The 15,818-nt window shown below is 34.9% G+C and overlaps 1 protein-coding gene across 2 annotated transcripts in view; it reads right to left on the reverse strand.

The window, feature by feature from the left end:
* LOC117421077 (rho guanine nucleotide exchange factor 38-like) overlaps positions 1-15,812 on the reverse strand; it is a 46,222-nt gene extending 30,410 nt beyond the window's left edge. The window contains exons 1-2 of one of the 2 annotated variants that reach the window (XM_059029581.1): positions 15,674-15,812; positions 563-747 (exon numbers count right to left, since the gene is read on the reverse strand). In XM_059029581.1, coding sequence (XP_058885564.1) covers positions 563-747; positions 15,674-15,695 — 207 coding nt within the window. In that variant the 5' untranslated portion in view covers positions 15,696-15,812. Of the gene's footprint in view, positions 1-562; positions 748-8,491; positions 10,237-15,673 lie in introns of those variants that run through there. The other variant, XM_034034989.3, reaches the window with a different exon arrangement.
* Positions 15,813-15,818: the final 6 nt, after the last annotated feature.

A 15,818-nucleotide genomic window follows, 5' to 3' on the forward strand; every position in this document is an offset into this window, starting at 1 on the left:
AGCCTTCTTTGTATGAAATATCCTGCCACTATGCCTCCGTGCTGCATTACATATGGTGGATTTCAAACTCCCACCTGCCTTTATCCTAAACCATTCTAGGGGATTAGAGTCTCCCAGGTGAATATGTAAAAATCATACACTGAATATTTATAAACCTTCAAAGTGCATCGTTATCGTATACTCTTACTACTTTTGGAACCGATATTACTCACTGCATGAGAGCTTTACTGGTATTAGATAGTTATAAGACATACAAAATGTGTATTTCAGTACAAAGATTTGATAGGCACAAATAAAAGAACGTGGGCTTTGCCTTAATGGAATTCTAGAATTGTAATGTACATCCTGTCATTAACTATTACTTACATTATGCAGGGTCATTAATCAAAGATTATATTTATTTACAAGACTAGCGAGTCCCCACCAAACAACTTCTATAAATGCTATGTATACCGGTAGTTAAAATAATACAACTGCATGCTGATTAGTTGATACCTTAGGGCAATTAGAAACAATTGTACAGACACAATGCTTTTTTTCTTTGAAGCAGAACTTGCATTACCTGTATGTCTCTCAGTGGCTGAACTACTTCCTTAATACAAAGCTCAAGATCAGTGAGGTAATCTTTCTCTGTCTGAACCAGTTCATGGATAACTTTAGACCTCTTGTCCATCATCCTCTTCTTCAGCTCTTCCAAATCGATGGTCGGGGAGGAGGGTGTTGAAATTTCTTGCGGTGCCATTTTCTCTGCAATTAGAGGCAAAATATACTTGGGTATCAAAGAGTTTAACTAAAGGAAGATATGTGCAAATTAAAATGTCTGAATTTCAGTATGTAGGTACAATTTCAATGAAAAATTATAGAAATTCACTAGACCCTCCCAACTGAGGATGTATTCATATACTATAAACAGCAATAATATTTTGGTGCAGTCTGAAACCAGTTTAAAAGCAGATTTGTTTTTGCTGTAACAAGCAATTTTTTAACCTTTATTTTCTGTGTATTGTCTTGTGTTACATTCACTTATTCAGTCATCCATTAAAAATAAAGAAGTGATGTAAATGCCAGCACTTTTTTTTAAATTATTGTAGTCTAACCTTCCCCCATTTTGGAAAAAAAAACGCATGTCATTGTAAACTAGTATTTTTATTTTTATAAACATGATATATGTTACTACACTTGGTTAATGGAATCCATGCTTTCAGTTAATGTTAGACTTGTCAACTGCTTCACCTTTTGACTGACATGCTTTCAGCAAGTAACGTGCTTTGACCCAGAAGACCCTGTTTTGCTAATGAAAGTGCAAAACAGTTATGATTTATGAAATTATTTTGTTGCCTACAATTACTTTAAGTAATAACACCTTTATACATGAATCCAATAGTACAAATCCTCTCAAAATGCTGTTGCAAAAAAGAAATGAGATATCGTCAAATGTAAATGTTACATTGTTAATGTTCACTGTTTGATAAACAATTTAGACTTAATTTTGTTTATACAATTATACACACACATTATATATATATATATATATATATATATATATATGTATAGAGAGAGAGAGAGAGAGAGAGAGAGAGAGAGAGAGAGAGAGAGAGAGAGAGAGAGAGAGAGAGAGAATAATAGATGGGCTTCAGTGAGTTACAGGAAAATAATTCCATCTAGGGTTTCTGTGATGTCATAAATTACGAGCAGGTCGAGTCATTTATAAACTGTCACAGAAACCCGAGATGGAATTGTTTTGCTGTAACTTACTGAAGAGGCCCATCTATTATTTTTTTTTTATAATACATGGATACCCTTGTGATGCTTATATTAAAGACAACGTGGTTCAGCAGTACAGTTTTGTTTTTTTTAAATGTTGTACAGACATTCTGTCGTTATCCGTCAATTAGTGTGTCAGCTTATTTGAATGATTGCCTTTACCTTGTTTTAATTTCCCTTTCTTCTCCAGTTTCTGAGATACGAATGTACCAGCTTTACCTAATTATTATTATTTTTTTTAACGTATTCTCATTTTGTTGATCATTAATGAACACTTCTGTACTGTGGGTGTTGTTGAATGATTGAAAACGAGACATTTTGTGTTCGAGTCAAATGGGTCAAAGTTCAAGTATATTTTCCTCTAGAGAAATTATCACTTTTTGACATCACTACTGTGGTATTATGCCTTTTTTTTAAATGGCTCAGGATGCATAATATTGATTAACATTCCTAAATCCTTTGTCTTAAACATTTTGTCAACATGCATGAAAGCCTGTCTGCATCTAGTATTTGTATCCTCAAACAAATATGGGGCACCCTTCAAACATTCTGACATTCTAAGGTCAAAATAAAAAAAAAACAATATCACATCCCAAGTTGTGGCTGTTGCTTTAATCTGTGAGGTTCTGTCAATATCATTAGATTCGAGAGTATAAAATAAGCTCTACTTTAAATCCAACTTCATGGAACTTATATAGCATGAGGATATCTGATCATTCTAGTATTAAATGGCTAGTTGTGGTAAATTAGTACACGGAATGGGCCAGTACTATTGGCATCTTTCACTTACAGGAGATTAGGTGAGATGATTTAGTAAATGGTTCCTATGGCAACTTTTGAGGAGGCACTGGCAGCGAGATTTCAGATGATAACTTCAAAAGCGGACAGTACTTTTCACAAACTGGTTAAGCTGGTTCAAAGAAAGCTAGTAAATTACTCAGTCACCAACTTGACATGTTTGGGTTTGTTTAATAACGGTGGCTGTCTATTCAAGATGCCTCTATCATTACATTGTATTGAAAGGAGCAGGTTTTTCCTTTATATTAGATTTTGTTCAAAAGTATTGTTTTGTCATTTCTATTACATTTATGAAATTAGCTATTTTCAGGGCATATTGTGAAAAGTTGTTATAAATCAGTTACGAGTGCTGTCTCTTTCTTGCATATAGTGAAGAGTGTCAGTGCTGGGGGGGGGGGGGGGGGGCACTGCTATAGTGTTTACAGTTGTGTGTATGGACAACGTGGCTGTAGCTGGTTCTCAGTTGATAATTTTGCAGTTTACTTATGCCTATACTGTACATATACCTAAGTTTACCATTGTTTATCATAGTTATTACTGTTTTACTGCACTCTAATTGAAACCTGTTCTTGGTCCTTCTCAATTCAGTCAGATGGATAACCTAAACCCACCAGAAATGTGTGTGCCAGTATGCAAATGTAGCCATTCTCCAGTAAACCAGCTGTCAATGTAATGTTAGGTTGTGAGTGATCTGTGACACAGCTTACTTAGGTGCAAAGCTCTACTAAGAATTGTGGTCAGCTTTTCATCAAAGTGATGATCATTCTTTCATTAGGTTCCAGCCTCACAACTGAAGCAGCAATGTGGTGTAGATTCAGGAAAAAGAATGACTTCACACTATAATGAGCTCCTTTAACACAGAGACTACTTCCTCTTTCCCAGAAGGGCTTGGGAAGGGAACAGGTATCAGGTTACAGCATTAATCACCTAGAATGATGTAATGCTTAAACAGCTCAGGCATTCCATTGTTTTAGCTTGTTAAAGCAACATAGGTGATGCATTCACAATTTATTGATGATGACGCCAAGCCTATTACACTGATGTAGTTACAGTTGCATTTAATGATATGTAAAGCAAATAAAAACTACATTTATATTGTTTAAGATATCGTTTTACTGAAGTAATCCAGATGAATGCAGTCGGTTAAGTGGAGGGTGAATTTTAAGGGTGCAGTTGCCTTTTTTATTTATTGTTCAATTGGGGTCCATTTTAACTTGTGGATCTAAACACGCCATCCTAAACTCAATATTAATCATAGTGATGCCCATTTATTAACATATCTGATAACAATAAATGTACACTAAAGAGGTCCATGTTTGCTCTATGAATTGAATTGTGGCAGTGTTTGATCCCTGATGTTTAGATCATTTTTCAAGGTACGAACCACCATTTGAAGCAAAGATTTAGTAGTAAAAAAGATTTTATACTACAAACTGTACCAGTTAGATACTGAAAATATTATACATTTTCTTTTGTGCATGATGGCAGCATGTGATAATATGTAGTAATAATAATAATAATAATAATAATAATAATAATCAAATGCAACTATGATGTTGTTTGGAGGCACATCTTTTGCTTGCTAATATCCTGTGTTCATATTAGCAGATAACAGTCCAGGAGGGTGCTACATGCATTTGCACTATTTTGGGCTAGCTGAGATTTGCTCATGGATCACTGGTTGGGAACCTTTGTTTTAAAGCATAAGAATAGATCCCATGACTCAGTATTTAGGCCAGGCTGCTGTACATTGGACTGATTGTACTGTGATCCAGTTCCGGGGGAAATGCCACATTTTGCAATGTAATATTGGGCCCTATTTATACAAAAAAAACCATAATTAAATAAACCCCCTCTAAAACAACTGAAAAGGGTTTAATGAACTGCAAACTTGAATTAATTAATCAAAATAAGCTTGAAAAAAAAGTCAACAAAACATTCCTTTGAACAGTCATTAATCTTTTCTGACTATGGTCCATTATATTGAGATTTATGATTTCAAACTCAGTCCAAGTACTTTTATACTGTACACATCCATGGAAGCTGACATCCACTATAGAATCTATTGGAGATTCAAACTTTGCAGGCTTTGTGCAGCTAGTTCAAATGTTAACAATAAGCTCTTGAATGAACATAAATAAAGTCACACAATACTATTGTTCAATGCAACTTCATAAGACTTTATAAAGAACTATTCTATTTTTTATTTTGTGGGATTTTTTGTTGTTGTTTTTTTGTTTGTTTATCACAGTCTTAAAATAAAGGCCTGTTGTCCTGTTGATGTGAAACTGAAACATAATCATCCAGCCTGAGCAATAATGAGGAGTACCTGTTTATTTATCTACTGGAGATCGACAAAAAATACTAAGACTGACTGACCACCATGGCCGACCATAGTAAGACAGATTGGACGCGACAAGTACAGTATGAAAGGTATTTTAATTGGTCTGAATGGATACAGTACCTGTCAGCTGCTCAATAGTGTCCTATAACACTATGTAACACAATTTTTGTTCCTGGGTAGCAAGTGTTATTTCCTAATTGCTTATGCCTCAAAAGTATAGAAAATGGCTATTATTCCCCACAAACTTTGCTTTTGTGACCAGGAGTGATATTTTGAAATTTACCTATTTCCAATGAGAAAACGGGCGAATTTGTGTCTTTTCGTTCACATAAAGTCAGAAAAAAACAACATATGAATCCAAATTAACATGTATTTATACTAAAGTAATACAAAAATGACTACAAAAGATTTAGAAGTGAGTAGTTTTTCGAGATTTACGATTATACTGTAAATCACTTTCACGAATCAGCCCCCAAATGTAGTCTCCCATCATGTTCTCGTTATACTGTCCTTCATTGACAGCTCATCCAGGAGCCTCAAAGCCGTGCTGCTCCATAATGGTAACAAGTACCCGTCTCTTCCCCTGGCTCACTCGGTGCACCTCAAAGAGGATTACAACAGCATCAAGACCTTGCTGGAAGCCTTGAAGTATGATGAGTATGGCTGGGACCCCGGAAGGTGCTGATGCCACCACTGCACATCAAATTGGGCCTTATGAAACAGTTTGTCAGAGCTCTAGATAAGGAGTCGGCAGCCTTCAAGTACCTTCAAGACTTCTTCCCTAAGCTGTCTGAGGCAAAGGTCAAAGCCGGTGTCTTCGTCGGACCACAGATAAAGAAGATCCTGGAGTGCAATGAATTCCCCAAGAAGCTCACTAGTAAGGAGAAAGCGGCTTGGAACAGCTTTGTCGCAGTGGTTCGGGGCTTCCTGGGCAATCACAAGGCCGAAAACTATGTGGAGCTGGTTGAGACTCTGGTGAAGAACTACGGCACAATGGGCTGTAGGATGTCCCTCAAAGTCCATATCCTTGATGCTCATCTTGATAAATCCAAGGAGAACATGGGAGCATACTCGGAGGAGCAAGGCGAGCGCTTCCACCAGGATATACTGGACTTTGAACGCCGTTACCAAGGACAGTATAATGAGAACATGATGGGAGACTACATTTGGGGGCTGATTCGTGAAAGTGATTTACAGTATAATCGTAAATCTCGAAAAACTACTCACTTCTAAATCTTTTGTAGTCATTGTTGTATTACTTTAGTTTAAATACATGTTAATTTGGATTCATATATTGTTTTTTTCTGACTTTATGTGAACGAAAAGACACAAATTCGCCCATTTTCTCATTGGAAATAGGTAAATTTCAAAATATCACTGTCCTGGTCACAAAAGCAAAGTTTGTGGGGAATAATAGCCATTTTCTATACTTTTGAGGCATAAGCAATTAGGAAATAACACTTACTACCCAGGAACCAAAAAAAAAAAAAAATTGTTACACGGTGTAATCATCATATTTTGAAACATCAGTAATTTGCCGTTTCAGATACAGAACTTTGCACATGTATGCCTACTCTCAGATTCTTTCAAAGACAGACCTGCTGCCTTTCCTACCCTCTCTGTTTTATATATTAAAGAACAGCTTTTCAGGGGTGCCATATAACAAATTAATCATCCCATTTACACGAAAGTGTAACAAAAGTGCTACACACCACTGGTCCTTCCAGAATTGCACGTAACCCCTGTACACCGATGTCTGTGTGCCCACCTAACTGAGGCCTGAGGTACAGTATCTCTGAGTTATGCAGTATACAGTGGGATGCATTTACCAAACCTTTACTTTGCCACACAAGAGACAAGGAACCTGTTTATCAAGCAAAACTAGAAATTAACACAACAATGGCTTCTATGGGGGCTAAATCAAAGCTATTACCTTCAAAGTGTAATTTGTACTACTTTTTCACAAAGGAAATAACACATTGTTTTAAAGAACCAACTTCATACTTAAAACCTCTGTTTAGTTCTAGTTTGGAAACGTATTTTTTTTTTGTTTAAATGTTATCATTCTAGAAGCTCTTTTGCTAGCATTGCCCCTTGGTACAAACCATTGAATACACAAATTAGCTGATAGAATATGTGTCTTTTACATATGTATTTAGACATGATTTAATCATTATTATTATTATTATTATTATTATTATTATTATTATTATTATTATTATTATTATAACAACATTTTTAAAACTCACACCCTAGTATTTTATATATTTTTTTATTTATCCTTTTCAGAATAATCTGGTATATTTAAGCAAAAAGAAAAAATGAAATTCACATCTATTTTCCAAATATCCTGCATCTTTAAGGCCTTTGGTATGTATGCTATTACTACAGCACTGTATATACTAGATAGAACACCATTCTTGTTACTTGCGTTATATGAATGTCCCTAAATCTGTCTGTAGTGCTGAATTTAAGGAAGCTTAGAATGACTCACACACTGTTCACATAATGGCTTGTGTCTGCCTGAAGCATTACATTCCAACCACTATTGTAAAATAAAGACAATGGCAGCTAACAAGCTTCCTTGAACTTGTCTCAAAGGAAACTCATAATCACATGGTAAAGACGCTATTCACAACCGGCCAATAAAAGCCCTTGTGTATGCAATGTGGAGGAAATCTGTGGAACCCGTATTTCATTATTGTACTTTGGAACGAAATGCAGATAAACTGGTTAATTTTGTCCTAAACTATTATGGAGGTGGACTGATTATCTTCAAATAATCAGTACAAATTGCATTTTATACTGCTGATTCACAGAGGTGTTTCACAATTACATCACTTATCAGCTATGCATATGTTGCTGGGTGTCTGAGCAGTGAGATATTTAAATATGGCTTTGTATCAACCACAGGCGCTGTTTACATTTGAATGGAAAATATGAATATAGGTGACTTTTATTAAGTTTTTCATAACCAGAATTTAACAACGTCCGTCTATTTTCCTAAAATAAATCAATATTAATCTATTTCAAGCAACATTTCTATTAACAGTTATATCAGTAGTACAGGCAAAGATAAGGAGACGTGATACCTTTTATTGGACTGACTAAACAATAATTAATCACAAGCTTTCAAGATCTCAAAGGTCTCTTCTTCAGGTGAAAGTAGAAAAGAGAGATTGATGTTACATGGCTACCGTTTCATCTATCAACATCATATTAGTAGTAAAAATTGCTGTTTTATGATTTAGTAGCCTGAATAAATATATGTTCTTCTGAAAAATTCCAGCTTTTCTAATTTAAGGTTTTCACCTTTCTGGGGCTTTGACACACCTAAATCATTTTATGTTGGTTGGCAATATTGTTAAGGAAACACAATTCAACAAAAGTAACAAGTATGGCTAATTCTTGGATAGTTGTCATTGCCATATCATAATAGTAAATATGTATATACACAGATTACAAGTAATACAAGCTTTATTGAAAATTAAATACATTTATCATAAGTGAAAGCAGATATTTGCATTTTTTCACAGCCAAGCCAAATAAAAACAGGAATACATAAAGTCAATCAGTGCCGGTTACCTTTAAGTTTTTTGCTGTATTCCGTCCTGTCAGACTGGCTTCTTCTGAGGGTGGCGGAGTTGACATCTCCAGTACAGTCATCAGCAATATTCTCAGCAACAATTGTGTCAGTTTTCCGCCTCTCTAAGATGTACAGCCGAGGTTTCACAAATATCATATTTTTCTTTTTTCCTCCTTTTTCCTTTTCTTTGTCACTGGGTCCCTTTGGTTCCATGGTCAATGCTTGCTGTATTGGTAGCTTATGAAACTCCCCCCCCCCCCTTAGTTCTAGAATACCAGCAAGTGCTTGGTAAACGCAACAGGTGCACTAGTTCTGTATAGCTGACATCCAGCTTTGCAAAGGAAGCTCCACCCCTATTGGAGTCATTTACCTGTCACCTGAGAGACCTGTGTTCTCAGGTGACAGAGAAAAATGGAGCAACTGTTCAGCTCTGATCAAATAATCCACGTCTCAAGACTTATTACCTAGATACCAAAACCAATAGAAGGCAAACAGTTTCGTAGCTCAGGGAAGGCTACAAGACAAGGCCCTTCAGAATGTTTGGAATTAAAGTATGAGAGGAGTGCATTTTGCATGGAATATGTAAATTCTGGGATTTTATTTTTTTTGCATTTAAAGACACACACACTATGTTAGGTCACAAGGCATGACTGAAGTAAACAATTATGCAAACAAAAAGTATTCAGCTGATCGAAACAGTCAGATCTTAATATCGCCACCACTACTTTTCTTTAATGAGAAGTAACACCTCTCACGGAGAAAGTCAGTTTCTTTGGTGTATTTCGTTCAGTAATTTCTTGGAGGTTTTCTATTGATTTGAATGAAAGTGGTATTAGGATCTGCTACTTTTAAGATCAACTGAACAAGCCCCACTGTGTACAGTATCTTTCTTTTTATTTAATGATTTTCTCATCTTACAATTACAATGTCTTTAAAAATGAATGTAATCGCAAGTGATATTTACATTCCAAGTGTTTGTCAGCAATGCAACAACTTAGTTTTGTAAAAAAACAATAAGGAAAGCAGAATTTGTTTAGAGGAATAGTATTCAAGTTAGTTGCTTGCTGTAGTACTGAACAGAAAAATTGCAGTTAAAAGGCATGTCAGTACCGTATCTTCCATTCAGTGCTAGTTATGATATCAGCTCTGTGCTAATTGGGAATTAATCTAGTATTGTTTTAGATAATTTGCTATATTACTATCAAGTTTTAGAGCCTGGTTTATCAAACCAGTTTACTTCACTTTTCTCAGTAGCTTGGAAGTTAAACTTTTTTTTTCATCTCATTCTTCAATATCAACTTGATTTTACTTTAACTTGCATACTCGTTTAACAATGCGATTATATAAATAATTATTACGTTTGATTAAGGCACTACTGAAAAATGAGACGAGGTATTCCCGCAAATGTTATCGAACATTTTGTTTTCCTTCTTGAGTAATAACACAACTTGTATATTGTATTCATAACCTTCTACAGCTGTTCTAGAATGTCACATTGGCAAGCAGGTTTCAAAGGTGGTAGTGTGTGTCCCTTTAGCTTGAACTTGTATGTAAATAAACAAGAATGTTTGTTTTTCTGAAGAAGCTGAGTGCAAAAGACTAAACTGTGAAAGAATGTAGCAAATGCAGAAAACATAATTATATTTTAGTATACATTTCAAAACGATTACGGGAGAAGCTTTATTAATATAATAATAGCATAGGGAGCATGAGTTACTTAGATGTATTTAAGCATAAACAAAAACATATAGTAAAAATTGAGATTAGAAGGAATAATAATAATAATAATAATAATAACAATAATAATATACACTTTTGAACTACTTCTGACTGATATGAGATGGCTACATTCATATGCTGAGGTAAAGCTCGTACAGAAAATGTGTAGCTTTTAAAAAAAATAGGTTTCAGTATTACCTACCTTTATTTTTTAACTGTACTGACAAGGAGTTTACCTTATTTCTTGTTCAAATGTATTGTACTGTTACTGAAGGGTTACCATGATCATACAGGAGTATTGTAATAATTTATTTATGACCGGTATTATACCCCCCCCCCCAAACCTAACCTACAGGGGAATAGCCTGAAAACCAGTGCACACAAAAGGGTGCTTTTTTTTTGTAAACACCTGTTGTATTCATTCAAATACAATTACAAAGGGGAGGCTATAGACCATTTTTAACAAGAGCCCTAAAAAATGTAAAGGCGTTCAGTACTAATAAGCACACTCAGTAGTGCATTTCTTCTTCTATCCCAATACTTGAATGCTGTATGTACTTTTAAAATTAAGCTTGTCCTCCATGTTTGTCTACAGGTATCAGAGCCCACCCATTGTTCTCTGTGCTAGACAGTCACTGCAGTATATCATGTGTTACATGAGGAATGGTGTGGTATGTTTTTTTTTTATTTTTGACATATTGTTTGTATTTTTTTAATAAAAATGCAAAACAAAAAATACTGGAAAATGTGGAGACTTATTGTAATTTGAACCTAGTGTAACTGCAGTATTTACCTATTGTATGTACTCATCTTGATATAGAAGTCAGGTGCTGTTTAGTAAGAGGAGTTATTGCTAGGGTGTTTCCAGGCAACAAAATTGGCCACACACCAATCAAAGAAGCAATGGCAGGCTGCATGGATAGTTTTGAGACCTTCAACCTATATATATATATATATATATATATATATATATATATATATATATATATATATATATATATATATCCTTTATTATACCCCCTTCTTATCTAGTGCCAATAAAATAGACTATTGTCTAAAATTGCAAATAGACAGTAATAAAAGTTAATATCCCCTCATATAAACTGGCTTTAAAATTGGTTCTGTGGGAAAAATAGCATACATTTGAGCTGAGATTTGAGATTTGATGACCGCCACACATAACACAGATGTTGTTATTGTTTTTTAACTTAATCTAGGAAGCATTTGAAAAGAAGTGAGGTGTACTCAGGAGCGCCCAAGCTGGGGGCTGGGCCAGGAGACGTGCACACGGGAAAAGGTGCTTGTACAGCACACAATGTTTAGTTGCCGTTATACTCTGTGTATACTTGTGTGAGATGTTAGTTTGAAATAAAAGTGACATTCTCAGTTACAACCCCCCCGCCGTTGGGTGTACTGCGTCTGCATGTGAAACAAAAACATCAATGGCTTTAAGTAAATACATTCACAGAGACAACTCAATTTAATGCTTCGTGAGAATCTAGTAAAGGTACACATGAAGAATTATCCTGCATTTTGATCCACAACAGAAAGTGGACTATGTATCCAATCATAGAATGAAAACCATAACAAAAGATCAAAGGGGTTATCTTTTCATTGTTTTGGCTGACTTCCAAAACAAGGCCTATGAATTCCAGATACCATATTTAAAATAAAAATAACTGATTACTATAAGATGTGTTTCTTTGACAGCTAAACATTTATATAATGAAAGGATGTGCACAACAGTGCCCAGCATCCATGAGGAAACATCTTTCTTCAAAAATTGTCAGGAAACCTTTTCAAGAAGCATGTGATCATTCCTGCTGCATGCTCCAAAAGTGGAGGAAAAAAAATTAGCCTTATTGCACTGACTGTTGCTGCACTTATAATTGTAGAACCCTGGCGGTCTGCTCCGGGAACCATGTTTCCTTGTTTCTGGAAATACAGAAACAACCAGCGTACACAAGGAAACATTTTTTCCTTGAAACAGGTTTCCTCAGGTATGCAGGGCTTTACACATCATGACCACCAGTTTTCATTCTGGACTACACTACACTTACTGTACCTGGATATCATTTGTTTAAACATTAAAGCACATGAACAGCTTGGGCGTGTGTGTGTTTATGGAGCACTAAACATTCAGTGAATGAGAAGGACCCGGCAAATATACACAGCAGCCAGATTATTCCTTGCAAATCTATTACGGTTTGTGATCTTAATGAAGGATTACAAAACATGCTGCATTTTGTTTCTGTATGACCACTGAAGAGTCAAGTTCAATATGAGCAAGAGTACAGCATGAGCATAGGAATACAATAAGGTCTAGTGGTAAAGAGGAAGAGAATAAGATCCAGGATATCCTCCTGGGTTTAATTTCTATAGCTCAGCCAGCACAACGCTATGACCTGTGAACATCACCTGAGTCACACTCAGTTAAATGCAAAGCAAGGTTCCTCTTTAAACGGGATGTTATGACTCAGTTAAGATAGTCTTGCATATTAAGTAACCAGATATGCAAAACTCTACAATGTGACATACTTACGTATATGTATGAATGCCTGCACTAAATCTCTGTTGCTGGGGGTGCCTAGAGAATATATATATACAGTAATATTATATATATATTAGGTGGATTAAGAGTATTTGTAATCTTTGTCTCATCTAAGAGATATTTAAACATGAGAACAAACTACAGTCTTTTTTTTACACCAGTCAATAAAGTTGACTAAACATTATTATTAGTTAAAACTGTTTAACTTTACAGACAGACTACTTTAGGATAACTAACTCAGTGGGGCTACCTTTCCTATAGGATACTACTAGAGATGTCTACAGTTTTGAGAGGAGTTATCTTTACTTTACCTGTACAGATATACTCTGTGAATAATAGCACCACCAGTTGGTGAAACATTTAAATTTCAATGCTGCTCTTAAAGTAAAAAATAAATAAATTATAATAATAATTCAGCATAGCCCTAATTATCTTGCTAAGTACCTAAATGCAAATTTTGATAGAAAGTCAGATTAACTCAATGTACATGTAAAATGCACTAAAAAGAAACCTCTAACCTTTGACGTTATGGAGGAAACTTTATCTAATGTACTATATCGGATCTGACAAAACACTTCACATTTACAACAAAGAAAGACAAGTTAGCAAAAAAAGGTGGTGACAAGTTGTCATACAAAAACACAGTTGTGGTTCCTTTGAAAATCTCCCAACAACTGGTGAAGATTAGTTTAAGAGCCCTGTTAAATAAACTTAATTTGGGACTCATGCAAGATTTATTTTTATAGAAATGTTATTTGAAATGAAAAGTGAAAAAAAAAAAAAAAAGGCTTCCAAATTTCTCAAATATGTACATTTAAATATTGAAATTGTGTTTGAGAAAGAAAAAACTATGACACACCTCAAAAATCGAAACAGCAACCTTGGTTGTATTACAAAGGCTTGTACAATATAAAAAGAAATACATTTTTTTTTTAAAAATCAGCATGACAAGAATGCAATTTTTAATGTCCCCCTAATTTTGATGCTATATGAAAATGATTTTATTCACTTTGTAAACTGTGCACTGGACATTTTATTACCACTTGTCATAAGGCATGATAGGACCAGAAAGTGGTAAGCAAACCAAAATGTGACACGTGTAAGGCCAGAAAATTGTACACTGTCAAAAAGTGGTACGTTTGTATTTCTACTTAATGCATGTACCAGTTCATGTACCAGTTCTTTTTTGTTGTTGTTGTTTTAAAATATATACTGTGCTCTGGCTTTTCTGTTCCTTACCGCATTGTATATTACGGGTTACCTGTTTGACAATGTGGTCAATAATCCTTACACTATCAGTGCAGTAGAGCAGATATTTTGAAAAAAGCTTGAAACAGACTTTAAAGGTATAAGTGTAAAACATTGTCAGGATGTTAACAATGAAAAAATACAGGCACGAACAGTTGTAGCAACACGTGGGGACGTGTAATGCTATATTTTTCAGAACCCCGCTACAGCTACTTACTCTTTAATATTGCCTTAAAACAATACGCAGATTTAGCTTGTGGAACCTACATTATTTTCAAATGTTTACATGTGATTGTGTTCCCTCATTTAAACAGATGGGTAGAATATATAATAGTTGTATTAAATGAGGTGTATATGCATGCTGCCTGTGTGTACTGTTAGCTATAGCTAGATAATAAAGTTTGTAGATAAAACAGTGTTTGTAGTATACCTATTCACTCTGTATAGGAATGTTAACATGTTAATGTAAGCAACGTTAATATGTATAGTTGAACCTGGCTCTAAAGGTGTACGAGTGCCATTAGTGCGACAAAGTGCCATTCGTTTCATCAGGGAAGTCTGACTAAACAAGGGAGAGAGGAGTTGCTAAAGTTGCTTAAAAAACAAGCAACAAAATACAAAACTAAACAGGAGGAATATATCATCTCTCCAAACCTAACCAACCTTAATTAGTTTCATGGCTATGAAACCCTCCCTTTCAAACTTCTTAAACGGCACATGAAGTAAGGAACTTGGACATCCCCAAACTCAAGAGTAGTGCTAGTAATATTGACATATGAAATGCGTAACAAGAAAATATATACAGAATATTAAAACGTTTGCACAACTACAGTATACTGTACTGCATCCCTACTATAAACAAAAACAAATAAACAAATTAGTTCTGTAAAATCAATTTAAGCAGACTTGCAAGAAATAGGCTTAGGGAGTCTCTTCATCGGTATAAAAAAAACAGCATAAATACAAAATAAATACAAAAATAGTAGATTTGACTTTTGTTTAAACAACTTTCGTTTCAATACACTCAGCAGAACAAGTAAAACAAATTAACAATAAAAAATAAACACCTTTAAAGATACCATCCAAGATATGCAGCGGTGATGGGATGGGTATAGTCAAGAAAATTGCTTGAACAACATTTAATTAGCTCTGTAAGCGATAGGCAAAAACAAATAAACAAAAATACTGCTCAGTTATCGTTGTGATCTTAGTATAGCCCCATGCCTTTAAATCAAATTGCACCTAAAATACACATCTCTTATGATAATAATTTAAAAAGCTAGATGACAGTTAAAAAAATAAATAAAAATAGAGCTCCTACTAAAGGACACATTGATCCGGAAGTGCTGTGACAACTGCACAACTCCGAATCAGACAAACTGTAGTTCACCCACAAAATCGTATATGTTTATAATTTTAGACAACCTAATGTGTTATTCATGCTTTAAAGTCGTATAAATTTGCCGAATTGTGAAAAAATAACTTTAAAGGGCAAACTGAAACTACATCGTACCCCTTTCAAACGACCGTTTCCTTGTTTTCTGAGGTAAAATCCTTTGCGCATGCCCGGGCAAGCGCAGTAGTACACGGCATAGAACAAAATAACACCATACTGGTATTAACAATACCTCAAATGTATGTTTGTATAATGTGATTAACTCACTGCACTGGGAAGTAAGGAGCATGTCCTTCTTAACCTTAAACTACCACACAGACAGCTCACTTCAGAATCCCTTCTGTACGTATTAGTTCAGCCACATGACAAGAACAAGCCTGTACGCCTCTGGAACTGTCAGCCATTTTATTTT

This window comes from Acipenser ruthenus, chromosome 1, assembly GCF_902713425.1.
Source record: "Acipenser ruthenus chromosome 1, fAciRut3.2 maternal haplotype, whole genome shotgun sequence".
Classification (NCBI taxonomy): Eukaryota; Metazoa; Chordata; class Actinopteri; order Acipenseriformes; family Acipenseridae; genus Acipenser; species Acipenser ruthenus.